Below are 27,131 nucleotides of genomic sequence, written 5' to 3'. Positions count from 1 at the left end.
TTGCTCAGGATATTCCGTGAATCTGAGTCTGATTTGATCCAAGTGTTTCCAGTAAATGAGTCCATTTGAAAGTTTGACCCGAAACACCCTGCTCCCCTCTTTGGCCATAATGGTGCCGAGAAGCCACTTGGGACCTTGTCCATAATTCAATACAAATACAGGGTAATTGATTTCAATTTCGGGTGACACATTCGCGCTATGATATGCACTTTGTTGAAGCCACCTGCTCTCTACTGTTCATGTAGATCAGGGTGAACTAACGAGAGCCTTGTCTTAAATACCCTTTTCATGAGCAGCTCAGCAGGTGGAATTCCAGTGAGCGAGTGGGGTCTTGTGCGATAGCTAAGCAGGACTCAGGATAGGTGAGTCTGCAATGAGCCTTCAGTTACCCTCTTCAAACCCTGCTTGATGGTTTACACTGCTCTCTGTGCCTGACCATTGGATGCTGGTTTGAACAGGGCAGATGTAACATGTTTAATCCCGTTGTGGGTCATGAACTCTTTGAACTCGGCACTGGTAAAACATGGGCCCGCGGCTTTCAGTGCTGGCAGCAGTGCTTGCTGACATTATCTCAGATTCAATCCATTTGGAGTATGCATCTACAACCACAAAGAACATTTTACCCAAAAACGGGCCTGCATAGTCGACATGGACCCTGGACCATGGTTTGGAGGGCCAAGACCATAAACTTAGTGGCACCTCCCTAGGTGCATTGCTTAACTGCGAGCATGTGTTACATCTGTGAACGCAGGACTCTAAGTCAGCATTGATACCGGGCCACCACACGTGGGATCTGGCTATCGCTTTCATCATTACGATGCCTGGGTGGGTACTGTGGAGGTCAGATGAAAGTGTCTCTGCCCTTCTTGGGGACCACTACCCGATTGCCCCACAGAAGGCAGTCTGCCTGTATAGACATTTCATCTTTGTGCCACTGGTACGGCTTTATCTCTTCCTGCATTTCCACTGGGACACTGAACTAGCTCCCGTGAAGCACACAATTTTTTACTAGGGACAGTAAGGGGTCCTGGCTCGTCCAGGTTCTAATCTGTCGGGCTGTGATGGGTGGTTGCTCACTCTTGAAAGCTTCCATAACCATGACTAAATCTGTGGGCTGCGTCATTTCCACCCCCGTGGTTGGGCAACAGCAGTCTACTGAGAGCATCGGCATAGTTTTCTGTGCTTGGCCTGTGGCGGATGGCATAGTTGTATGCGGACAACGTGAGCGTCCATCTCTGGATGCGGGCCGATGCATTCGTATTTATCCCCTTACTCTCGGAAAACAGGGATATTAGTGGCTTATGGTCAGTCTCCAATTCGAATTTTAGCCCAAACAGATATTGATGCATTTTCTTTACCCCATAGACACACGCTAACGCTGCTTTTTCAATCATGCTGTTGGCTCTCTCAGCCTTAGACAAACTTCTAGATGCATAAGCAATCGGTTGCAATTTCCCAGAATCATTAGCTTGTTGCAATACACACCCGACGCTATACGACGACACATCACATGCTAGTACCAAATGCTTACATGGATCATACAACACAAGCAATTTGTTTGAGCATAACCATTTTCCAGCTTTTACAAAGGCATTTTCTTGACTTCTGCCCCATATCCATTCATCTCCTTTGCGCAGTAAGGCATGCAATGGTTCTAACAGTGTGCTGAGACCCGGTAGGAAGTTACCAAAATAGTTCAGAAGTCCTAGAAACGACCGCAGCTCCATTATGTTCTGTGGCTATGGTGCATTCTCGATTGCCTCCGTCTTAGAATCGGTGGACCTGATGCCATCCGACGCGATTCTTCTCCCCAAGAACTCCACTTCAGGCGCCAGGAAAACACACTTCAAGCATTTTAACCTGAGCCGCACGTGGTTGAGTCGATTAAGAACCTCCTCCAGGTTCTGCAGATGCTCGGCTGTGTCCCGACCTGTAAACAAGATGTCAACCTGGAAGACCACCGTGTGCGGGATCGACTTCAGTAAGCTTTCCATGTTTCTCTGGAATATCGCCGCGGCTGATCGAATTCCAAACGGGCATCTGTTATAAATTAAGAGCCCTTTGTGTGTGTTGATGCAGGTGAGGCCAGCTCCTGTGTCATGTAGGCCGAGGTCAAGTCCAGCTTCGTGAAAGTCTTTCCTTCCGTCAGCGTAGCAAAAAGGTCTACAGCCTTTGATAGTGGGTATTGATCCTGCAGGGAGAAACGATTGATAGTTACTTTGTAATCACCGCAGATTCTGACAGTGCCGTCTCCCTTGAGGACTGGCCCACTCGTTGAATTCGATCGGCAAAATGATGCCCTCTCTTTGCAGCTGGTCTAGCTCAATCTCTACCCTTTCTCTTATCATTTACAGTACTGCTCTTGCCTTGTGATGGATGACTCGCGCCCCCAGAATTAGGGGGATCTGCACTTTTGCTCCTTGGAACTTCCCGATGCCTGGTTCGAACAGCGAAGGGAACTTGTTTAAGACCTGGGCACACGAAGTGTCGTCAGCGGACGAGAGCACTCGGACATCGTCCCCGTTCCAATGTATCTTTCCCAGCCAGCTCCTGCCGAGCAGCATGGGATCATCGCCCAGTACCACCCAGAGTGGTAGCTTGTGCACCGCTCCATCGTAGGAGACCTTTACAGTAGCATTGCCGATTACAGGAATCGGTTCATTTGTGTAAGTTCTCAGTTTCGTGCGAATAGGAGTCAAGATTGGCCTTGAGGCCTTGCTGCACCACAATTTTTCAAAAGTCTTTTTGCTTATAATGGACTGGCTCGCACCCGTGTCCAGCTCCACTGACACCGGGAGTCCATTTAATTCAACCTTCGGCATTATCGGGAGAAACTTTGTGGTAAATGTGTGCACTCCATACACCGCTGCCCCCTCGGTCTGAGGCTCTGTTTCATCGTGATCCGCCATGGATCTGACATCCTCTGCAACATGGTGGTTTGCAGCTTGCCTGCGCATACGTTGGTGGTGTCCCATTGTTCCACATCCCTTACAAACATACGCTTTGAAGCGGCATGAATGGAAACGATGATCATCCCCGCAGCGCCAACAAGGTGTAAATGGCCTTGCATTCATCACCCTTGATGGTGGACTCTGAGACATCTGTGGACTTGCAGCTGCAGGCATGTGGGGCCTGCCCTGTATGTTGCGATTTGAAAACAACATCACTTTGTTCACAGTACTGGTAGCAGCACTCGTGTGCTGAGAGATTTGCTTAGTATTGACACTGGTGGCAATGAACGCCTGGGCTATCGCTATGACCTTACTCAAGGTTGGGGTCTCTACAGTCAAAAATTTGTGAAGTATCACTTCATGGCCAATGCCAAGAACTAAAATGTCTCTGAGCATGTGCTCCAAATGTCCTTCAAATTCACAATGTCCTGCAAGGCTTAGCTCGGTGACATAACTCGCCACTTCCTGGCCTTCAGATCTCTTGTAGGTGTAGAACCGGTAACTGGCCATCAGAATGCTTTCCTTTGTGTTCAGATGCTCCTGGATCAGTGTGCACAAATCATTGTACGATTTCTCGTGGGTTTCGCTGGAGCAAGCAGATTTTTCATGAGGCCATATGTTGGCGCTCCGTAGACGGTGAGGAGAATCACCCTTCATTTGGCAGCTTTTGCTTCTCCTTCCAGCTCGTTGGCCATGAAGTATTGGTCGAGTTGCTCCACGAAGGTTTCCCAATCATCTCCCTCCGAGAATTTCTTCAGGATGCCCACTGTTCTCTGCATTGTTGGGTTCGTCATCTGTATCTCGTCGCCAGTTGTTATGTATGAATGAAGAGTCTGACTGGATACTGTGAGCTCAAAGTAATGTGTGAGCTTAGTCTTTTATTGCAGGTCTCCAAAGTGCCTCTCCAACCTGTGAGGCCTCCTTAAGTAACTGTGCTCCCAAGGGATTGTGGGATCCCTTGAGACTCCGGGGGATGAGCCCTCTGGTGGCTGTACAAGGTATATACATATATAACAGATACCATCCCTTATTTCCTTAGTTAGCCACAAATGGTTATTCCTTCTCTTACAGTATTTCCTTCTCATGGGGATATATTTTTGTTGCGAGTTATGAAATTCTTTGCTGTCAACATAAGAGGTTGCATAGATCAAGAGAGCATTGTTAGCCATGTGGGTGCACTTTTGGCAATCATGTCATTATGCCCTGTCATACTGGTACCAGTTGTCCTTGAGGAAGGCACATCTATGCTTGTGGTATAGATGAGCTTTAGCTGAATTTTCAGCATGTGGCATGATTCACTGATGGCTTTATTTGTAAAGTACATCATGCACAAGCCTTGTTTCCGGGACAACTGGAAGCAAGAGTACCCAGCATTGTATATTCTGAAGTAGGGGTACCAAAAATGGTGCTGTGCAGTTAGTGGAATGGGGTCAGTGGCTCTCCTACAACAAAAGGCATAAAGTCGATAAGGTAAAAAAACAAGGAAAGAATCCCTGAAGAAAGAAGCTTTTTGTGAATCATTACAAAATACATGCCTATCTCTATTGACACCACTGTATCAGCCAAGGAGTTTGAGGCAGGGCAGGATTTATGCAAACAGTCTATTTTACAGCAAATACATTTTTTACTCAGAAAACTGCAAAGCAAACAAAGTCTATTTACAGAGTCTATAAGAAACTCTCTGAGCTACTGCAAATAGAACTCATGACCAAAACTATAACAACATCTGATAAAAGCAGGATTATTACTTCAGCAAAATGTCGTGAGTGGAGGATAGTATCAATTATGTGCTTAAAATCAATCACATTCACTGACAGCAGTACGGTCTCCAGGCGTGACTGACGAGGGAATTACCCAATCATCTCCATTCTGGCCGGGAGTAGAGGCATCCCTATATACAGCCCTCTTTGAATGCTCTGCCACCTTTCCTGCAGCACCTAGAAATCCTGGATGCACGCTTTATCTGGGCGAGTACATAACTGGGCATAGTAGAGGCATTAGTCACCTCTTTAGAGTACAGGGCTTCTGCTGCAGAGGAGGTATGACAGCAGAAAATGAAATGGCTGCAGTGATGGATCGGGATCCTGTCCTTTCCCACTCATGTACCAGCTGAAAATCAGATGGTGTATTGCAAAAGATCCAGGCTTCCTTTGACTACCCTATTTGAGGGGACAAAGTACCATATTGTGAAGCAGGTGAAGCATGGATTATCAAATTCAGATTTTCCAGCGTATTTTCGTGTCATCGACTGGGAATTTCACAAGGAGTAAGGAAGCAAATGGCCTCACCTTATGAGGCACGTGAAAGGCCCAAATCATTTTCGTGAGTGAAGAACTCTGAGGTGATGCAAAGCAGGCGGGTTCAGCTGGGATCCCCTACCCCAGAATGGAAAAACAAAGAAAAATTCACAAAACAGACCCCGGGAGGGCCTCACTGTTGCCACCAAAGCATCTGGTGCTCCCTGACCCCTTCTGACATAATGGCCAGCAGTGTTGCTTCTGGCACCTCCCAGGCTCTCTACTTATGGTCCGTGCCTCTGGCCTTGGCCCCTTGCCTGATTTGGGCGATAAGAGGTTCTATACTCTCCACAAAACCGTTGTGGAAACTCCAAGGCAAGTCGGGGACCCAGAGCATCCCGAGGAGATACATACCTGACTGCTTTATTTATACATATGTTGTGTACTATGTATTCAAAGTATTCATCTGAGTTTTTTCTTCCTCTCCCTTTGATTTAATTCTGGAGCATCCCGTACTGCCATCATCCAGTAAGCTTTATTACACATCAATCAATTTTTCATTTTCCCAAGTGTAGCATTGATCCAATACACAGTACAAATATCAGTTCAAGATTTAGTGTGACTGAGACAAAACGTGTTCAGATTGGAATATACTCTTAAAAGCGTATGCCCTACTCACTTGCCATTTAATGCTGCCACTCCCACTGTGCTTCTAGCAATCGACATACTGGCCACATAGGTCCACTGGCGGGCTTGTGGATCCCATCTTTCTACCGTGTTGAGGTAACTCCAACCATCATGGCCACCTACTGCATACATTGGTCCTTCTAGCACTGCAACACCTGAAAAACATTGAAATCTGTTGGAGTGGACAGGGACAAGGAAACATGCTACACAAGATATCGAGCAACCATGATACACAAGTATCAGAATTGTGTGGGACAGGCTGGAGACACCAGAGTGCCTTTTTCTGTCTTTGTTCATATGTGACACGTAATGTTGTACAGAAATTTTGCATCAACTAGCTTTATTGTTATAATTTAAAACAAAGCTGTTTCTTACAGTGTATGTGCTCCAGTTCTGACTTGTGTAACACCAATAATAGTGATGTATATTTTTATTTTGCAAGTGGATTTTTTATATTCATTTTTTTTTTTTTTAAGTCTATGGGGGAAAAATTGATTATCACCCGGTTTGAGGCAGTAACCGCCTGGTCACTAACTTTAGCACCGGGCGATGATTACCGCCTCTAACCGGGATTTTGATTTTTAGCGCCCTAAGAGGGGAGTGGAACGCCAAGAGAAGCGTTCCACAATCCTCTTCGGGCACTAAAGTTAAATCGTGGGGCGTTAGTGCTACTGAAGTTGTGGCGCTAGGCAACTGGCATCCTAGTGCCTAAAGGGGAGGTCAGCTGGACCACATGAAGAGTTGAGATTAAAGCAAGGGAGGTGATTTAAACATTTTTAAACATCGGAAACAATTAAACAAAGCTAAATGAAGTGAATGTAAAGGAAAAAACCTCACCTTCCAACCATTTACCTGATGATCCATTTCGGTATCACCCCTGGAGCTTCTGAGATGCCTGCTTTCTCTGTCGCGATTAGCGCCAAGCACTAAGGTAGGCGAACCCATTGAAGTTCCTGACAGTGGCGCTACAGAGATGTTGAATGCGCATTGACGTCACCAAGTGGGTCGCGCTAGGGTGCGCAGCGCAAACTGTTAGCGCCGCCGGTATACCTCCAATCACGTTCTCGGGAGGTACTGACAGTGCTGTGCTCCAGCAGTAAGCGCTTAGCACCCAGTTAGCGTCCCTCTCGGGCACTAACGACTGGCGCTATTACATTCAATTTTTCGCCCTATCTTTTTAAACTTCAATTTACTGCATGGATTACGAGAGACAGTAAACCATTGTATCTGAAATATGATGCATGCCAGTGGAAATCTAAATAATAACAGAGCTGGGAGCATTCCAGTGTTAAGACATAGCACATGATTTTTAAATAAATCTGTTTTTATGGTTTTAATTTGATTGCAATCAGGACTATATTGATCAGAACATTCTTCGATATTCCATTCTGTTTGTAGTTTTCTTTAGTTTTGATGCCAAGCTTTCTCCCCTACCTTTCTGTCAAGTCAGGAAGATGTTGATTATTGAGAAAAAAAAACAATGAACGTCTTTCCTCTTCTTCTCAAGACATTGGCTTCCTCACTGAGGTCCAGTTTCATGGCTGCTGACTGAACCTCCAGTACCTCACTCATGTGAACCTTCTCGGTGTATGTCGGAGCGTGTTCTTTGAGCGTCAGTAGGCTACTCAGTTTGCACCTGCCTCTATCCTTATCTGTGTCCACTCAACACACTCCCCAGTTCCAGTATGGTTAATTGTGCAGCACAATTGTGATTTCCCCTCCTGGAGTACGGTGGGTAACTGTAACATGGTGGCTGAGATCAACTAACTTGGTATGAAGCCAATCTCAATCTTAGTCAAGCTACGAGGAGGTGGCGCCTAATGGCAGCATTGAGACTAAATATTCATATGGAAGTAAATCACATAAGAACAAGAAATAGGAGCAGGAGTAGGCTATTCGGCCCCTTGAGCCTGCTCTGCCATTCAATATCATGGCTGATCTTCTACCAGAACTCCACTTTCCTGAACTATCCTCATATCCCTTGATTCCTTTCATATCCAAAAATCTATCGATCTCTGTCTTGAATATACTCAAGAATTGAGGCTCCACAGCCCTCTAGGGTAGGGAATTTCAAAGATTCACCATCCTCTGAGTGAAGAAATGTCTCCTCATCTCAGTCCTAAATGGCCGACCCCTTATTCTGAGATTGTGACCACTGGTTTTAGACTCCCCAGCCAGAGGAAACATCCTCTCTGCATCTACCCGATCAAGTCCGCTAAGAATTTTGTATGTTTCAATGAGATCACCTTTCATTCTTCTAAACTCTAAACAATATAGGCTTAGGGACCGAAATTCAGGGTCTGGATAAGGTCCGTTACCGCTGTTTTGTGGCGGCCATGCGGCAGAATCGAGTGGCCGCCACGTTGTAGTCGATTTGCTGCCGTGACCCAAATTCAGCTCGCGGATTTTTCGGCCTGCCCTGCTTCCGCCTGCTACTGCCGACTGCCTTAAGCGCATCATCAAAACATGCACCGCCGCGCTCCCGCACCTCCAACACACTCCACCCCAAATTTACCTGCAAAAATTGTTGCTGTGCTGCGCGGTGCCCCCAACTGCTTCTTCTGTCGGTGCACCTTCTTCTGTGTGTATGTGGCATGGCAGCATGGTGGCCCTTCAAGGGGAGGAGCCCACTACCGCAGCCTCCATGTTTTAATTTTTGGCGACCGACTTCCCGATTGGCCGACCAATTATTGCTCCAGGTTCAGCCGGGTTGCCAATAGGCCGCCTGCCACACCCTCTTGGGTGCCGAAACCCTCCTTGGTGGCCCAGTGGCCAGACCTACAGAATCGCCAATTCTCTCCCCTTTAAATGAGGGGCGAGACGTGGTGAAGCACACGCACAGTGCCGTCACCACCGCTCCGCTGCTGAGTTACAGCGGCGCAGACTGGGTTCCACCCTGACTTCTGCCCCTCACCAGGATTTACCGCCGCACCTCCGCCCCCATTATGACCGACTTCCGGTCTTGTCGAAAAAAAATGACAAAGACCTGAATATCGGTCAGGAGGCAACCTCTTCCCATGCGGCGGTAAAACCAGGTAAGAAATCGTAAGTGCGCCAAGTTTCTGCCCCCAATCTACTCAACCTCTCCTCATAGCACAATCCCCCCAATCCCAGGAATCAGTCTGGTGAACCTTGATTCAACTCCCTGTATGGAAAGTATATCCTTCCTGAGGTAAGAAGAGCAAAACTGTGCACAATACTCCAGGTGCTGTCTCACCAGGGCCCTATATAATTGCACTTATTTACTCTTGTACTCAAATCACTATATCTGAGAGGGTGTAAACTGTAACTATGTAACAAAACTACTCAGATCAACCTCAGATAATATTATTCTTCTTAGGCGGTCCCTCGTATTGAGGAAGACTTGCGTTCACACCAAAAAGGGATGAGTTCACAGGTGTTTCAATGAAGGACCTGACATTCCAGGTCCTGAACTACTTACTGAAGGGTGGAAGATGCCTGTGCGTGGATTTTTTTAACGTGTGGTGGCCGTTGCACACCAGCCCCCACACGGGCTTGACAGAGCTAGGTCTTGTTCCAGTGGCAAGGATTAACCAAGATGACTGGAGTCCAGCTCTGCTGCACGGACCTAGTGTGCACACATATTGCAGTGTGGGCTGGCCCGTGTTGCCCCTGGGCCGTCAGCTCTTCTGGGCCCCAAACTCACATTTCTCCTCGACTCACTCATGTTGCTCTGCAATCTTGCGCAGCTTAGATAATATTGCAAGGGTTAAAACAACATTGATCCAGGTAAAAGCGGTCCTTTTTTCCAGCAATGCAAACATTAAAAAGAATGCATATCAATAATGACCTTCAGCGAAAAGTGATTCACTGGTGATATTAAGGGCTCACTCAAACTATAACTGTAGCGTTGATGCAAAGCAATTTCACAACAACTTACATTTATATAGCTCGTTTAACATAAGAAAATGTCCCAGTGTACTTCTCAAATAGCTGCAAGGAAAATGGAATAGCTCCAAGGTGGAAAAGTGGCGATTAGGACTGATGATTGAGAGGGTCAAAAGGATTCGTATCAATGCTAATAATTGTGTGAATGTAGATAAAACATCTTCACTCTGTAAAGCATTGCAATATTAGCCAATTAGCTTTGCTCAAATGTCAAACTTTTAATATAGTCAGTGATCTGAAAGCTTCATTACTGTGTCACAGTGAAATATTATTCTACAGCTCATTTGAAGTTTCCATTGCATCTTTAATAATAAGGTGTAATTCATACATAATTATTGATCCTTCACAAAACACTGTTTCAAAGTCTTAAAATGACATGGTGCACATTGTGTGAGGCAGGATGTTGGGAGATAACTTCTTTGAGTTAAAAAGTGCACAGTCCTGTTAAGTGCAATAAAGTATAAAGGGCAAATGAGACAGAGTTGTATCAGTTAGTCCTGTGATAGTATGTTCCAACTTTAATAAGAAAAATGTCAAAATGAATGTCCTCAATATGGGCTTCAATCAAGGCATTGCAAAGATGATAAATGATGCTATTTCCAAAACAAAGGCCTGCAAGGAAAGCCTGTCCCATCTAAGGTCAGCCTTACTTTCTCTGTAATTACCCAGCTTGCCTTCAGGGAACCATTCTTACAAAGTGAGCAGGAAAATTCTATTTCATTTAATTGGTTTCCAAAGTCTCTGCTTGTTGAATTATTTATGCTAGGATATTGCAATATCCCCCCCCCCACCCTCCCTGCCCACTCCCCACCCTCTGACTCCTGTTTGAAGGTGTCAGTAAAATGTTGAGGATCAATGCAGTCCATTTCACTCATCTCTGTCACATAATTTTGTATATCTGTATCAGTGGCAGATTGAAATCCCCCACACACACACACCAGTTCAGGTAAGAGTGAGCACAGTCAAATGCATCTTCATTACAGATTCATGGCAGCAACTGCAATTTTACGAGCAGTGTTGAGTGCCTGGTATATCCATGTTCAATAACTAATCGCTCCGATTGATCTATATAGCCTTTTGAACTTGGTGAAAAAATACAAAAAATTATGGGTACAAGTCGTCCAGAGGTGTAGATTCAATTGAATAAAATTCCGTTACTAATATTATACAAAAAACAAGGGCCAGGTAGCACAGGGGTATAATCTGTACTCTTTTCTTTTGTGATTTTGTACAGGGAGATTGAAGCACTATTAGGAATCGTAAATCAAATAAAACGAACAGGCAAGACTTCATAGCCCAGAGGAATTCTTCTCTGCTGTTCAAATGGTTACTAACCACCACTAACTTATCACACGGTTATCAATTTAGTAAGGCAATTGTTTAAGAGCTACTTCATCACCAAAACAAATGTCCATTGAGATGTTTGACAGCCACACACCCTATCAATAATGGCTCATAACATCCGTCATTTTTCCTTGCTAGCTGTGAGTAGCCAGGTTCAGGTTTGAAGTAGTGACAAATTAACATTTGTAACAATCATTTAAAAAATTTGCTAGATTACTCTGTCGCAATTATAGGCACTCCAACTCGGACCCATTTGGTTACAAACAGAACAAGCAATAAGCCTATCAAACTACTACGTTTTTAAACCGACGACCTGTCTGCTCTCTCAGGTAAAAGATCCCACGGCCACTATTCCAAAGAGCAGGGGCATTCTGCCTGGTGTTCTGGCCAATATTTATCCTTCAATCAACATCATTGAAACAGATTATCTGGTCATTATCACATTGCTGTTTGTGAGACTTTACTGTGTGCAAATTGGCTGCTGCATTTCCTACATTACCACAGTAACTACACTTCGAAAGTACATCATTGGCTCTAAAGTGCTTTGGGATGTCCTGAGGTCATGAAAAGCGCTATATAAATGCGAGGCTTCCATTTTTACACTAGCCTACCTTCTAATGTTCGATGTATTCTCATTTTTTTGCTATTTTAATCTTTTTTTTTCATGTTCCTAATTTTTTTACATCCTTTTATTTCCTTTATTTCTTCTTCCTTCTGAAGATGGACTAATTCTAGACCATTATCCTTTGCAGACGTATTTAAATCTTACAGAATGGTTCAATCTGTGCTAAGAAGGTTAACCAACAACAGCTGAAGTATAATCTTGCACATGGTCATTGTTAAATAGATGGAATGCGTTAGACTGATCAGCATGGATATGGTCTGGACAAAAAAATCTCCCTTTTCTGACAGTCACTCAATTTTAATTCTAGATTTAAGCAATCACAGGGTTATTATATAATGTATAGTTATAACATTGGAAGTATACTGCTACGTCTCAATTTGAATGGGCTCCACTTGAAATTAGAAGTCATGCCTTCAGCAACTTAGGTCCAACTTTCTGGAATTCCCTGAGAGGTTAAATAATGAAGGGTATTTGCCAAGGTAAATCGTGACTCCTCAAAGCCTTTCCACCATCTACAAGGCACAAGTCAGGTATGTGATGGAATATTCTCTTGCACTCACCTTGCCTGGGTGAGTGCAACTCCAACAACACTTAAGAAGCTCGACACTATCCAGGATAAAGCAGCCCATTTGATTGGCACCCCATCCACATCCTTAAACATTTATTCCCTCCATCACTGGCGTACTGTGAATGCAATGTGTACCATCTACAAGATGCACTGCAGCAACTCGCCAAGGCTTCTTTGACAGCACCTCCCAAACCCGCGACCGCTACCACCTAGAAGGACAAGGGTAACAGGCGCATGGGAACACCAGCACTTACAAGTTTGTGTCCAAGTCATGCACTATCCTGACTTGGAAATATATTGCTGTTCCTTTATAGTCGCTGGGTCAAAATCCTGGAACTTCCTCCCTAACAGTACTGCGGGAGCACCTTCACCACACAGACTGGAACGGTTCAATGCGGTGGCTCACCACCACCTTTTCGAGGGCAATTAGGGATGGGCAATAAATGCTGGTCTTGTCAGCGATGCAAACAGCCCAAGAATGAATAAAAAAATAAGAATGCCTCTCTCTCGACAAGAAATCCAGAAAAAAAGAAATGTAATTTAAAACTTAGAATAAAACCAATTAGTCGTATGTTAACCACTATTTTATAATATTTTATTTCACTTGTATTAATTTACATAGGATTACATAGGATATATGGCACAGAAACAGGCCCATTGGCTAAACCAGTCTGTACCGGCGTTTATGCTCCACTCGAGCCTCAACCTGTCTTTCCTCATCTAAATCTATCAGCATAACCCTCTATTCCCTTCTCCCTCATATGCGTGTCTAGCCTCCCCTTAAATGCATCTATACTATTCGCTTCAACCACTCCTTGTGGTAGCGTGTTCCACATTCTCACCGCTCTGGAAAAATAATTTTCTTCTGAATTCCCGATTGGATTTCCTGGTGACTATCTTATATTAATAGCCTCTAGTTATGCTCTTCCTCACAAGTGGAAACACTCTCTCTGTATCCACTCTATCAAAACCCTTCATAATTTTGAATACCACTATTAGGTCACCACTCAGCCTTTTTTCAAGAGAAAAGAGACCGAGCTTGTTCATTTAGTTGTTGCAGGAGGGAGGGCTATAGATTCCTGAGGCATTGGGACCGCGTCTAAGGGAGGTGGGACCTGTACAAGCCAGACGGGTTGCACCTCAACAAAGCCAGAATCAATATCCTTACAGGGGGATTTGCTAGTGCTATGGGGGAGGGTTTAAACTAGCTTGGAAGGGGAATGGGAACCTGAGAATAGATTCATTAGGGAGGGGAGTAAATCTGGAATTAGAATAAGTTTGAAGGACAGAGGAAACAAGCAGGAAAAAAGGGTTTAAAAAAAAAAAAATGTTTTAAGCTTTTTGTCTAAACGCACGTAGCATTCATAATAAAATAGATCAGTTAACGGCATAAATAGATACAAATGAGTATGATCTGACAGCCATTACAGAGAGGTGGTTACTAGGTGACCAGGACTGGGAACTAAATATTCAGGGTTATTTGACAATTCGGAAGGACAAACAGAAAGGAAAAAGAGGTGGAGTAGCACTGTTAATAGAGGATGGGATCAATGCGTTAGTGAGAAATGATATTGGCTCAGAGGATCAAGATGTTGAATCAGTTTGGGTGGAGATAAGGAATAATAAAGGGGAAAAGTCGTTAGTGGGCATTGTCTATACGCCTCCTAACAATTGCTACACTGTTGGACGGAGTATAAATCAAGAAATAATGGAAGCTTGTAAAAAAGGAACGGCAATAATCATGGGCGATTTTAACCTTCATATTGATTGGACAAAGCAAATTGGCCAGAATAACCTTGAGGAGGAGTTCAAGAGTGTATCCGGGATAATTTCCTTGAACAGTATGTTGCGGAACCAACCAGGGAGCAGGCTATCTTAGATTTAGTACTGTGTAATGAGACAGGATTAATAAATGATCTTGATTAATAAATGATCTTGTAGTAAAAGATCCTCTAAGAATGAGTGACCATAATATGGTTGAATTTCAAATCCAGTTGGAGGGTGAGAAAATTGGTTCTCAAACCAGGGTCTTAAGTTTAAATAAAGGAGATTACAAAGGTATGAGGGCAGAGTTGGCTAAAATGGACAGGGAAAATAGACTAAAGAATGGAACAGTTGATGAGCAGTGGCAGACATTTAAGGAGATATTTCATAACTCGCAACAAAAATATATCCCAATGAGACGGAAAGACTGTAAGAGAAGGGATAACCATCCGTGGCTAACTAAGGAAATAAGGAAAAAGGGAATAAGGGAGGGTATCAAATTGAAAACAAAGACATACAATGTGGCCAAGACGAGTGGGAGGACAGAGGATTGGTAAATTTTTAAAAGCCAGCAGAGAACGACTAAAAAAAATGATTAAGTGAGGGAAGATAGATTATGAAGGTAAACTTGCACAAAATATAAAAAGATAGTTAGAGTTTCTACAAGTACATAAAAAGGAAAAGAGTGGCTAAAGTAAATGTTGGTCCACTAGAGGATGAGACAGAGGAATTAATAATCGACAACAGGGAAATGGCAATGACGTTGAACAAATATTTTGTATCATTCTTCATGGTAGAAGACACTAAAAATATCCCAATAGTGGATAATCAAGGGGCTACAGGTAGGGAAGAACTTAATACAATCACTAATGAAGTAGTACTAGGTAAAATAATGGGACTGAAGGTGGACAAGTCCCCTGGACCTGATGCCTTACATCCTAGGGTCTTAAGAGAAATGGCTACAGAGATAGTGGATGCATTGGTTATAATCTATGAAAATTCCCTGGATTCTAGGGCAATCTCAGCAGAATAGAAAATCCCTATTTAAAAAAGGAGGTAGACAAAAAGCAGGAAACTATAGACCAGTTAGCTTAACATCTGTCGTTGGGAAAATGCTTGAGTCCATTATTAAGGAAGCAGTAATGAGACATTTGGAAAAGCATGATTCAATCAAACAGAGTCAGCATGGTTTTATGAAAGGGAAATCATGTTTGACAAATTTGCTGGAGGTCTTTGAGGATGTAATGAGGAGGGTGGATAAGGGGGAACCAGTGAATGTGGTGAATTTGGATTTCCAGAAGGCATTCGATAAGGTGCCATATAAGAGGTTACTGCACAAGATAAAAGTTCATGTGGTTGGGGGTATATATTAAGCATGGATAGAAGATTGGCTAACAGAAAATAGAGATTCGGGATAAATGGGATAAATAGCAAACAGTAACTAATGGGGTGCCGCAGGGATCGATGCGGGGTCCTCAACTATTTACAATCTATATTAATGGCTTGGATGAAGGGACCGAGTGTAATGCAACCAAGTTTGCTGATGATACAAAGATGAGTGGGAAAGCAAATTGTGAAGAGGACACAAAAAATCTGCAAAGGGATATAGGGCTAGAACCTGCACTTTTTTTGCATGTTAACACCCACTTAATGCCCATTTTACCGCTGAAATGACGTATAATGCCCAGATATCGCCCATTTAGCCACAAAATGGAAACCGATGGCTATTTTTAGGAAACTTATTGCCGAGCTTGATTTTCCCCATGTGCTTAATGCCGGGAAAAAATATTACCGCCCGTCCACTTTTTTGGGGCGGAATCAGCAGAATGGGTGAAATCAACGCCCATATCGCCCAGCATTAATTTCCGCACTGATTTAACGCCGAGATACAATATTAACGCACTTTTTTTTGTCGTGAATAGTATATTTACCAAAACTAATGCCCAGCAGATTGCCCAGTGTCAATTTCACCACCTCGCACGCATATCGGCCACAATATCGCTCGCCAAAAAAAAAACGCCCACAAAAGTGGAACTGTTTGGAACAAAGGCCAGCGGTATGGCTGGCATTTTTAAAATCCCACTCTTGCATAAGGAGCTGATATCTGAACGATTTGCCTGAAAGAGCGTTGATGTGAGTGACAATGCTGACACACTGCTGTGTGTGTGCAACTCAGACATCAATGATGCCCATCACCTTGGTGCCAGTTAAAGTTTACGTTGATTGATGTTAAGTTGTATTTTACCCTTTCATGTTAAGGAGTCAGTGTGTAAAGGTCCAACTATCTGAGACAATGCGCAACAAGGTTCTGTTCAATAAAAAAATGTTATACCAACATTGGTCTGACATCATAAGCATCACAGGCAATAACACCCAAACCCCGCCCACACCACACTTTTTTTCCACCATTGACATACATCACAACACAGAATACAAAGGCAAAGCAAGAGTGTGGTCCCCAGCCCCCATACATTGCAACAAATTGCATTCACACAGATGGAGATGTAACAGCCATCACCTGTGCACATGCACCTCACTTTGCTTCCGTCCCCCCCCCCCTTCCCTTCTCCCCACTTCTACCCCTTCCCCTCCTCACCCCATGGCACCTGGCCGAGGAGCTCCTCAGGCGGTGCCTCATTGGGGGGATGAAGGCAGATGCAGTCATTGTACGGGTACGGGATGGGGGGTGCCGAGGGAGCAACATTCTCTGATGCAGAAGTAGGATCTTGGTCCTTGCTCTCATCTCTCATTCTCAGTGGTGGTGCTGAACCTAGGGGTGGGGTGTTGCGCTCGGGGACAACTGGGAGGCCTGTGGCAGCAGGGTTCCTGGCTATCGCATCCAGGGACTCCACCATCCGCGGAATGTACTCGGTCATGGTACTGGAGATGGTGGCCAGCTGTCGGGAAATGCCCCCCAATGCTTCGATGAACTGGTCACTAATGTCTACAGTCCTCCTGGACAACTGTACCATCTCTCTGCTATCAGGTGGCGCTCGTGGAACAGACCTGCCGCATCCACAGGACCTCCGCCGGGTCAGCGCGTCCTGGGGACAAATGGGGTGCCCTGTGGTGAGCTGCTTGGGCCCGGTACCTCCAGAGTGGAGGCAGGAATGACCGGAGGACCACTAGATGGCCTTGGGGTAGAATGGCTTCTGGAGGGTGGCGATGCAGGTTCCTCGAAGTCCGCGTTCTCATCCGTGGAGAACAGACCCAGCGGATTGATGGGCAAGAATCGGAGCTCCACAGCACCAGATGTTGGATCGTCCGGAGAGTCGGGCCCCGTGCCCCCACCTTCTGGCCTCTGTGGTCTTGCCTTGGGACGCGCTGCTGGCTGAGCTGCAAAACACAAATTAGGTTATTAGAGGAGAAGTGGGTGCTTGGGTGACAAGGTGAGTCCAGCGCCACACACAGCACCTGCACGACAAATGCACCATCACTCTCAAAATCATCGCAGACATCACATTTCATGCCCATCAACATATTCTGCATTCCAATGATTTTCATTAGGCCATCATAATTTATATGACAATTTTAGAAATCATCTATCAAATATGATCGTTCGAATATGAGTGGATGTGGCATCTATTGACTTTACATCACGCAATGGTGTAAGCTTTACTCACGTGGCTTCACTTCAGGTTCTACAGATGCGTCCGTGGCTGTCCGGGTGTGCTTCCCCATGAGTGCGAGCACATGCTCCTCCATGTCAGTGATGTTGCTGGGGACTGGTGGCCCCCCACCCGTTCGCCTCTGCATGGACCTCATCGTCGATAGCTTCTTCTGTTAAAGGTGACAGGACAACATGGCGTGATATCATTGCTAGGTACTGTCCCAGACACTGATACAACACTAACCGACAGATGTAATCATAATTATTATGATAATTATTATGATAATTATCATTCTTTATCTAAAGACGTACACCATGAGCTAGCTCAGGCTTTGAGTACAACATTCCCAGTAAAAGTGAAAGACCTCACACATCTGCTGATAGTCACTCACGACTGTTACAAATCAAATTATATAAATACATAAGTACATGTAAATCAATGTAATACTTACTCTTGCGGATCCCACAAGGTGGTGCCATTAGTTGCCCTCACGCACCTCGTTGGTCACTGACGAGACCACCTCTGCTATCTCCGTCCATATCTTCTGGTATGCCTTTGGGATGGGCTTCCCACGCCCTCCCTCTGTCAAATCACCCCAGCGTAACTCGACCTCCTGCAGGAGGGAGGCATTTGCCTTGTCCGAGAACCTCCTGGCTCTTTTGCTGCCTGCAATGTGCTCCTCTCCCACCTCACTGCTCTCTCCAGAGTCAGTCTCCACAGCGTGCTGTGATACCTCCTCCTCTCTCTCCATTATAGGGCAAATTCGGTCAAATATGTGGCTGGTAACAGCTACTTTTTGTTTGCCTACTTGCTGTGAAGCTCTAAAGTCTCCTTCCTTCCTCCCAAAGCAGCCACACCACACCCAGACACGCCTTCAGTCCCTCTGAGCTCCCCCTCTCTGTCTCCTCTTCTGCGCATGTCATGATGACCCATGACCTCTAGAATCGCGGGAATCGAGCGGTGCCATGCCGTTGCTAAGGACGGCCACACTTTGCAGCAGAAGGTCAAAAAAATTTAATGCTACTGCCCATTTTATCACTTGCGGTAACGCCCATTTTCAAAAGTGGAAACTCGGTGCTTTGAGAATGGGCGAGAAGCCGGCGATCTGAAAAACCTTTTTTAATGCCCACGCTGGAAATATCGCCCAACCACAAAAGTGCAGGTTCTAGCCCATAAACAGGCTAAGTGAGTGGGCAAAAATTTGGCAGATGGAGTATAATGTGCGAAAAATGTGAGGTTATCCACTTTGGCAGAAATAATAGAAAAGCAAATTATAATTTAAATGGAGAAAAATTGCAAAGTGCTGCAGTACCAAGGGACCTGGGGGTCCTTGTGCATGAAACACAAAAAGTTAGTATGCAGGTACAGCAAGTAATCAGGAAGGCAAATGGAATGTTGGCCTTTATTGCAAGGGGGATAGAGTATAAAAGCAGAGAAGTCCTGCTACAACTGTAGAGAGTATTAGTGTAGCCACACCTGGAGTGCTGCATACAGTTTTAGTCTCCATACTTAAGGAAGGATATACTTGCATTGGTGGCTGTTCAGAGAAGGTTCACTAGGTTGATTCCAGAGATGAGGGGCTTGACTTATGAAGATAGGTTGAGTAGGTTGGGCCGATACATATTGTTCAGAAGAATGAGAGGTGATCTTATTGAAACATAAAATAATGAGGGGGCTCGACAAGGTGGATGCAGAGAGGATATTTCCACTCATAGGGGAAACTAAAACTAGGGGACATAGTCTTAGAATAAGGGGCCGTCCATTTAAAACTGAGATGAGGAGGAATTTCTTCTCTCAGAAGGTTGTAAATCTATGGAATTCTCTACCCCAGAGAGCTGTGGAGGCTGGGTCATTGAATATATTTAAGGCGGAGATAGACAGAGTTTTGAGCAATAAGGGAGTAAAGGGTTATGGGGAGTGGGCAGGGAAGTGGAGCTAAGTCCATGATCAGATTAAATGGTGAAGCACGCTCGAGGGCCCAAATGGCCTACTCCTGCTCCTATTTCTTATGTTCTTATATTCTTATAATTTCCTGATATGTATACCCTCGCATTTCTGCTATCGTCCTTGTAAATCTTCTCTGCGCTTTCTCCAGTGCCTCCATATCCTTTTTATAATATGGCGACAATTTAGATAAAAGTTAACGTACTATCAAAAAGCATATCAGCTGATTAGCCACCATTTTAAAGAGCAGTGGCACTTTCCTCATGTCTTGTCAAATTCAACAATGAGCATAAGTTTAATATTATATTTGTTATTCAATTGTTTCTTTTATGTTAACATAGGGCCATCTCTTTAAGGGATTGAAATAAATACAATGTGCCCCTTTATTCAAAATAAAATTGTCACAGTTATCTATTTACATGAATCGAAATTCTTCTCAGCCCTAATCCTAGTGTGGGGTTAAAGACAGCTGCATCAGAGTAAATAGTTTTGAGTGAGATTGTACTAACCAACAAGGCCACTGGGTTGTGATTTCCAGCTGAAAGGAATGGAATTGTGGAATGCAATTCATAAAGCACCAGTAAAATTGATGGACACAAACGTAATAAAAAAAGGGAATTCGATTTATTCAACCATCATAAACCAAAGGTCCACATGAGAAACATCTGGGAATTAGGCAATGCAATTCGGAAAACATCAGTAAAATGCATGGAGTTCCATGTAATAAAATAGAATTTGATTTATTGAGTCACAGTAAACCAGTGACCCTGATAATGATGCATCAAAATGGTACACTGTGGATCCATGGCAACTCACAACCTAACTTTGAATCTCAGACATGGCAGCATCAGAGCGGGCTATTTTCTGTCATCTATTTTCCTGTCTTGACTGTAGTTGAGTTCATACTCTATTTATGTGTTGCAGCTCACTGGACGGGCATTCGGACCCTGCAGGAGCTGTATTCATTCTGGTTCATGTCGATTTGGAACACCATTTTGGGTTGTTGTATAAAGCACACGGTTCAAGTTACTTTTCTCCTGGCTCAGTTTGTCAGTTATTTACACGTACACAACATAATTTGGTGGCGAGGATGAATCAAATTAACCTCTAACGCCCACCCCCTCCCCAACTTTCCTCTCCACGCCTGTCAACCCTCCAATTCCGTGGCCGAGGTGGATAAAACATTTTTCTACATATATCACGGCGAGCGGGTTAGACGGCGACAACGTAACACCAGCCCGCCGCCGTGCAATACTTATCCGCTGCCTCGGTACCAAAGGCCAACACATCTTTGGCCAAGTCAAAGACACGGAGTCCGACAACTAAACAGTAAGCGCCCTAGAGAACTATTTTGGGTCAAAGAAAAGTATCGTGATGGAGAGATACCAATTTTGTAAAAGGGGGCAAGGGAATTATTTACCAAACTTCCCTGGATTCTGGGGAGGTCCCAGCATATTGGAAAACTGCAAATGTAACACCTCTGTTTAAAAAAGGAGGCAGACAAAAAGCAGGAAACTATAAACCAGTTAGCCTAACATCTGTGGTTGGGAAGATGTTGGAGTCCATTATTAAAGAAGCAATGGCAGGACATTTGGAAAAGCAAAATTCGGTCAGGCAGAGTCAGCATGGATTTATGAAGGGAAGTCATGTTTGACAAATTTGCTAGAATTCTTTGAGGATGTAATGAACAGGGTGGATAAAGGGGAACCAGTGGATGTGGTGTATTTGGACTTCCAGAAGGCATTTGACAAGGTATCACATAAAAGGTTACTGCAGAAGATAAAAGGGTAATATATTAGCATGGATAGAGGATTGGCTAACAAACAGAAAACAGAGAGTAGAGATAAATGGTTCATTCTCGGGTTGGCAATCAGTAACCAGTAGGATGCTGCAGGGATCAGTGCTGGGACCACAACTATTTACAATCTATATTAACGACTTGGATGAAGGGACTGAGTGTAATGTAGCCGAGCTTGCTGACGATACAAAGATGAGAGAAAAAGCAATGTGCGGGGAGGACACACAAAATCTACAAAAGGACAGAGACAGGTTAATTGAGTAGGCAAAAATTTGGCAGATGTAGTATAATGTTGGAAAGTGTGAGGTCATGCACTTTGGCAGGAAAAATCAAAGAACAAGTTATTATTTAAATGGAGAAAGATTGCAAAGTGCTGCAGTACAGCGAGACCTGAGGATACTTGTGCATGAAACACAAAAGATTAGTACGCAGGTACAGCAAGTGATCAGGAAGGCCAATGAAATCTTGGCCTTTATTGCAAAGAGGATGGAGTATAAAAGCAGGGAAATCTTGCTACAGTTGTACAGGGTATTGGTGAGGCCACACCTGGAATACTGCGTGCAGTTTTGGTTTCCATATTTACGAAAGAATATACATGCTTTGGGAACAGTTCAGAGAAGGTTCACAAGGTTGATTCCAGAGATGAGAGGGTTGACTTATGAGGAAAGGTTGGACCTCTACTCATTGGAATTCAGAAGAATGAGAGGTGATTGTATTGAAACGTATAAGATTGTGAGGGGGCTTGACAAGATGGATGCAGAGAGGATGTTTCCACTGAAAGGGGAGACTGGGGCACAATCTTAGAATAAGGGGCCGCCCATTTAAATGTCCATGTCTTTTTGCAGATTTTGAGATGAGGACAAATTTCTTCTCTCAGAGGGTTGTAAATTTGTGCAATTGTAAGAGAGCTGTGGAAGCTGGGACATTGAATAAATTTAAGACAGAAAGAGACAGTTTCATAAACGATAAGGGAATAAGAGGTTATGGGGAGCGGGCAGGGAAGTGGACCTTAGTCCATGATCAGATCAGTCATGATCGTATTAAATGGCAGAGCAGGCTCGAAGGGCCATATGGCTGACTCCTGCTCCTATTTCTTATATTCTTATGAACCAGTCAAGCAGTACATCATTTCATTAGCTGAACTGGCTGCTACATGTAACTTTGAAGCACCTACAGAGGAAACGATTAGGGATCAAATGATTGAGAAAACTATGATCCCCCACATTCGGGAACACTTGCAAATGGAGGATGACAAAATGTCATTGGATAAAGCAACTAATTTGGCCATCCAAATTGAATCAGTGGTTTCTAATTCAAAAGCGATCAGATCCCCTGCTCCCCCGATGCAGCAGACTGCAGCTACAGCCCATGTGCAAGGTGTTTGTCCAAAGTGGAAATCACAGCAGAGACCCAGAGCTAGTAATAAGCCACCCACTACGGATCGCGTGCCTACCTTCCACTGCTTTAACTATGGGGACAAATCACTCAGCAAAGAGTCCTAACTGCCCTGCACATGGAAAGAAATGCTCTGCATATGATAAAATGAACCAATTTGCTAGTGTCTGTCGTTCATCACAGAATTTTCGGACATGTGGATAACCCCGATAGTGATAAACCCAATACGGTTTACACCATTAGTGACATTTCGCACATCGGTTCGGGCAAATTCAAGGACTGTGAGATAGACACGCCCTGATGCCTCCTCATTGACCTTGGAGCCAAAGTCTCCATTTTGAATGAGGCTGTGTACAAAACCCACTTCACGCACTGTCAACTGCAGCCTGCAGCTTCCACTCTACATGTGTACTCCGATTCCAAAATTGAGGTACTTGGGGTCATACTGTCCCATATACTACAAGGACATAACATTGGAGAACTTTTCCTTTTATTTTGCGAAGGTACAAAGCCTCATGGATTGATCTTTGACAAGCTTGGATTCAAAGTTTACGATCCAACTGGCACACTTGTGTACAAGGTGGACTTTGACGAGCAGTATCCCTCAATCTTCACAGGGTTTGGAGTGACAACAAAATTCTGCCATCATCCCTGTGTTGACCCTTCCGTCAAACCAATTACACAGTGACTTTGCCGTCTCCCATTCGTGGTTCGCAACCAAGTATCTGCAGAATTAACGTGACTCGAATTTCAGAGAATCAATGAGAGCATCGACCCCTCACCCTGGATCTCGAACTTAGTCTTTGCTTGCCAAAAAAATGGGAAGATCCGCCTATGCATCGACCAACAAGGCCATCATTCCTGACAAATACTCTCTTCCTACCATCGACGAACTGTCTTCAGAATTCCATGGCTCAATAGTCTTTACGAAACTCGACACACACCGCAGTTACCTGCAAATACTCTTAGCGGAGGACAACAAACCGCTCACGGCATTCACGACGCATGACGTATCAGTATCCATGCATGGCCTATGGACTATCTTCTGCAACAAGTGTATTTCATAAGATTGTCACTACTATGCTAGCACGCATAGAGGGAATCCTCAATCTGCTTGACGATATCGTCGTCCATGGATGGACAATGGAAGAACATGACCAGCGACTTCACGCAGTTATGGCTAGACTTGCTATACATAACATTACATTTAATGCCGATATGTGTACATTCGCTGCTGGAGAAATAAACTTTCTGGGCTACAGAGTCACAGCACAATGCTTGACAACATTGACGTGATCCAGCAAATGCAGGAGGCTACCAATGTCAAAGAATTTGCATCATTCCTCGGCACTTGCAACTTCTATCTGAAGTTCGTCCTGCACTACGCGCACATTGACGAACCACTTCGCAAGTTGCTACACAATGATGTCCCTTGGGAATGGACAGATTCCCAGGCTCATTCACCATGCTCAAGAAAAAAATCACATCCCCTCCTATCCTCGCGCAATTTGATCCGAATGCCACGACGTACGTTACCATGGATGCATCAGGCACCGCCATGGATGCTGTGCTCTCGCAATGGATTGACGGCCTGGAATGCCCAGTCACCTGCCTCTCGTACACTCTCATCTGCAGAACATAAATACTCTACAAGGGAATGCGAAGCACTCGCTTGCATCTACCCATGTGTTAAGCTGGCACATCTACCTCTATGGCAAGAAATTGACCCTCCGTACAGATCACCAAGGGTTAACTATGCTACTCGCTACAACTGGATCTGAGCACAGATCACTACGAATCATCTGATGGTCAGATCGCCTTCATCAGTATAACTTTGATGTACAGTACATCGCTGGCAGTTGCAACCACGTAGCTGATATGCTCAGCCGCTTGACACCTGTTTCGGACTCTGGTGCTGACTTGTTCACAGTTGACGACACATATATCACATCGATCATCACTCAGTCCATCAGAAACCTTGTCTCCTGCGACAAACTCAAAACCGAATCACAGAGTGATGCTACGCTTCAGCATGTGTGCCACTTCCTCCAGACTGAGTGGCCTAAGCAAATTACGGAAGCGCTGAAATCATTCCACAGACTTTGCGATGAATTTTCCATTTGGAACGATGGCTGCCTAGCTCAGTGATAGATCAGTAATTCCCAAGTAACTTAAACAGCGCATTCTCTCATTGGCACGATGGACACTCCGGCATTGTCTGCATGAAGCAGTGATGTTGTGATTCAGTTTGGTGGCCTGAGATTGACACTTGCATCAGTGAGTTTGTCTCACACTGCGAAGCATGCAGTATGAGCAAAAATGCCACAAACATCTGACCAGCGCCAATGAAGACCATTTCGTGGCCACAAAGTCCATGGCAACAACTTCAGTTGGATATCCATGGTCCAGTTGAAGCAACTCCACAACAGAAGCATTTCCTTGTTGTAGTACATGACCTGCATTCAAAATGGCCAGAAATTGCTACAAGAAGTTCAGTGACCTCATCAACGATCGTCACTATTCTGCAGCGTATGTTCATGAAGTGGGGCCTCCCAGAGGTCATAATCACTGATAATGGACCACAGTTTGTGTCCGACCAGTTTATGGATTTCCTCACTCGTCATGCTATCGAGCATCGCCTTACAGCTCGGTAGAATCCTCAAAGCAACGGATGTGTTGAGCGATTTAACAGTGTCATCAAAGAGGGTTTGAAAGCCAACCTCGCAGCAGGCCAAACATTCGACGAAGCGGTTCAAACCATTCTCCACACATACCATTCGACAAAGCACTCGATGACGGGGAAGACACCCGCTGAGCTCATGATTGGGTGGAATCTTCGCTGGCTACTGGACATTCTCAAACCCTCAGCCAAACCTAGTGCGACGAGACCAGCAGGATAGAACAGAGGCCCCGTTTGGTTTCCCAACCAAAACCTAGAGTAAACACCGCAAGCTCCACGCTGGTCTCAGCGTATCAGAATACGACCTGGTTATCTCAAGGGTTTTGTCTGTACATAGACTGTGGTTTTAAAAAGGGGGGGAAATATGTTGTGTTCATACTCTATTTATTTGTTGCAGGCACTGGATGGGCATTAGGACCCTGCGGGAGCTATTCACAGTTGCTGTATTCATTCTGGTTCATGCCAGTTTGGAACACCATATTGGGGTTGTTGTATAAAGTATACGCTTTAAGTTACTTTTCTCCTGGCTCAATTTGTCAGTTATTTGAAAAAAAAATTAATTCCTTTACCTGAAAGTTTCCCTATTTGTCACTATTATTGTCACATTAATCAACAGTTATTGTAGACTACGGCATGAGTGATGTTATTAACATCTGTTATAACCTCACGTCATACCTTTCTCACAGTAACATATTTTGTATTCTCTTTCTATGCTAACATTGTTTCTATGGTAACGCTAGTTACTTCCACTGGATTAGCAAGACCTTTCCTAGTCATTAGATCACCTCAATAACAATTTTTCGTTACAAAACCATCAATTCTCCCTTACCGCAGTCCCCTTCTCCAATATCTGCAAACTCCTAATGTGCAGTTCTCTTTATTCCTACTAACCCCTGACTCCACTTATATATCATCAAGGCACACTGTATCACACACAACTTTAGTTCTTAAAGACAAGCATACTTGATACCAGAGGTTCCCAAACCTATCGCATACCCTCTTCCAGATCTATCAACTGCCAGTGTACCCTTAGCAGCATACAGGTTTAATATTTATTTAATGCGTTTAATGTCCAAGCATTGTGCAAAATATACAAATAATAATACACATATAAAACTTAAAATCCACTGTTAGAGACAAATTCTGCCACGTACTGCCCTCCCCCTCCCCCCTCCTCCAGAGATGTCTCGCATAGCCCTAGGGGTATGTGTACCACAGTTTGGGAACCTCTGCTTTATACGTTACTAAACTTTAATGGATTTCCAGCAATGCTATTTAATGTAATGCTTGTGAAAGATAATTACTTAAATTAGAGAAACAATTAAGAATCACTGAAGGGCCATGTAGCCCAATAACAACTGCAAAATATTTCCAACTTTGTTTCACCCATCAACTAAATCAGGACATTGATCACATTCATCAGTCTAGGACATTAAAAACCAACTTTAATTACTACCCACCTGGGAGTAAACTTTCCTCATGTCAACTGTAACAGAGATTGGTGCCAAAACCTAGTTGTTTTCATCAATTCCCTTAACACTGCATCATTAGCAACTAAAATGATTTCCTCCATTTAGAGTGTTGTTTTGTAAACAGTGAAAGTGGAGAGGAATATTAG

The 27,131-nt window shown here is 44.2% G+C and overlaps 1 protein-coding gene across 1 annotated transcript in view; it reads right to left on the bottom strand.

The window, feature by feature from the left end:
* The window catches only part of LOC139274963 (kelch-like protein 1), a 334,700-nt gene that overhangs the window by 40,145 nt on the left and 267,424 nt on the right, over nucleotides 1–27,131 (bottom strand). The window contains exon 7 of the mRNA XM_070891749.1: nucleotides 5,868–6,030. Within this exon, the coding sequence (XP_070747850.1) occupies nucleotides 5,868–6,030 (163 nt within the window). The remainder of the gene's footprint in view (nucleotides 1–5,867; nucleotides 6,031–27,131) is intronic.

The sequence above is a fragment of the Pristiophorus japonicus genome, chromosome 10 (assembly GCF_044704955.1).
Source record: "Pristiophorus japonicus isolate sPriJap1 chromosome 10, sPriJap1.hap1, whole genome shotgun sequence".
In the NCBI taxonomy this organism is placed as follows: domain Eukaryota; kingdom Metazoa; phylum Chordata; class Chondrichthyes; family Pristiophoridae; genus Pristiophorus; species Pristiophorus japonicus.
Note: the sequence above shows the minus strand (reverse complement) of the source record. Positions and strands in the feature narration are given on the sequence as shown.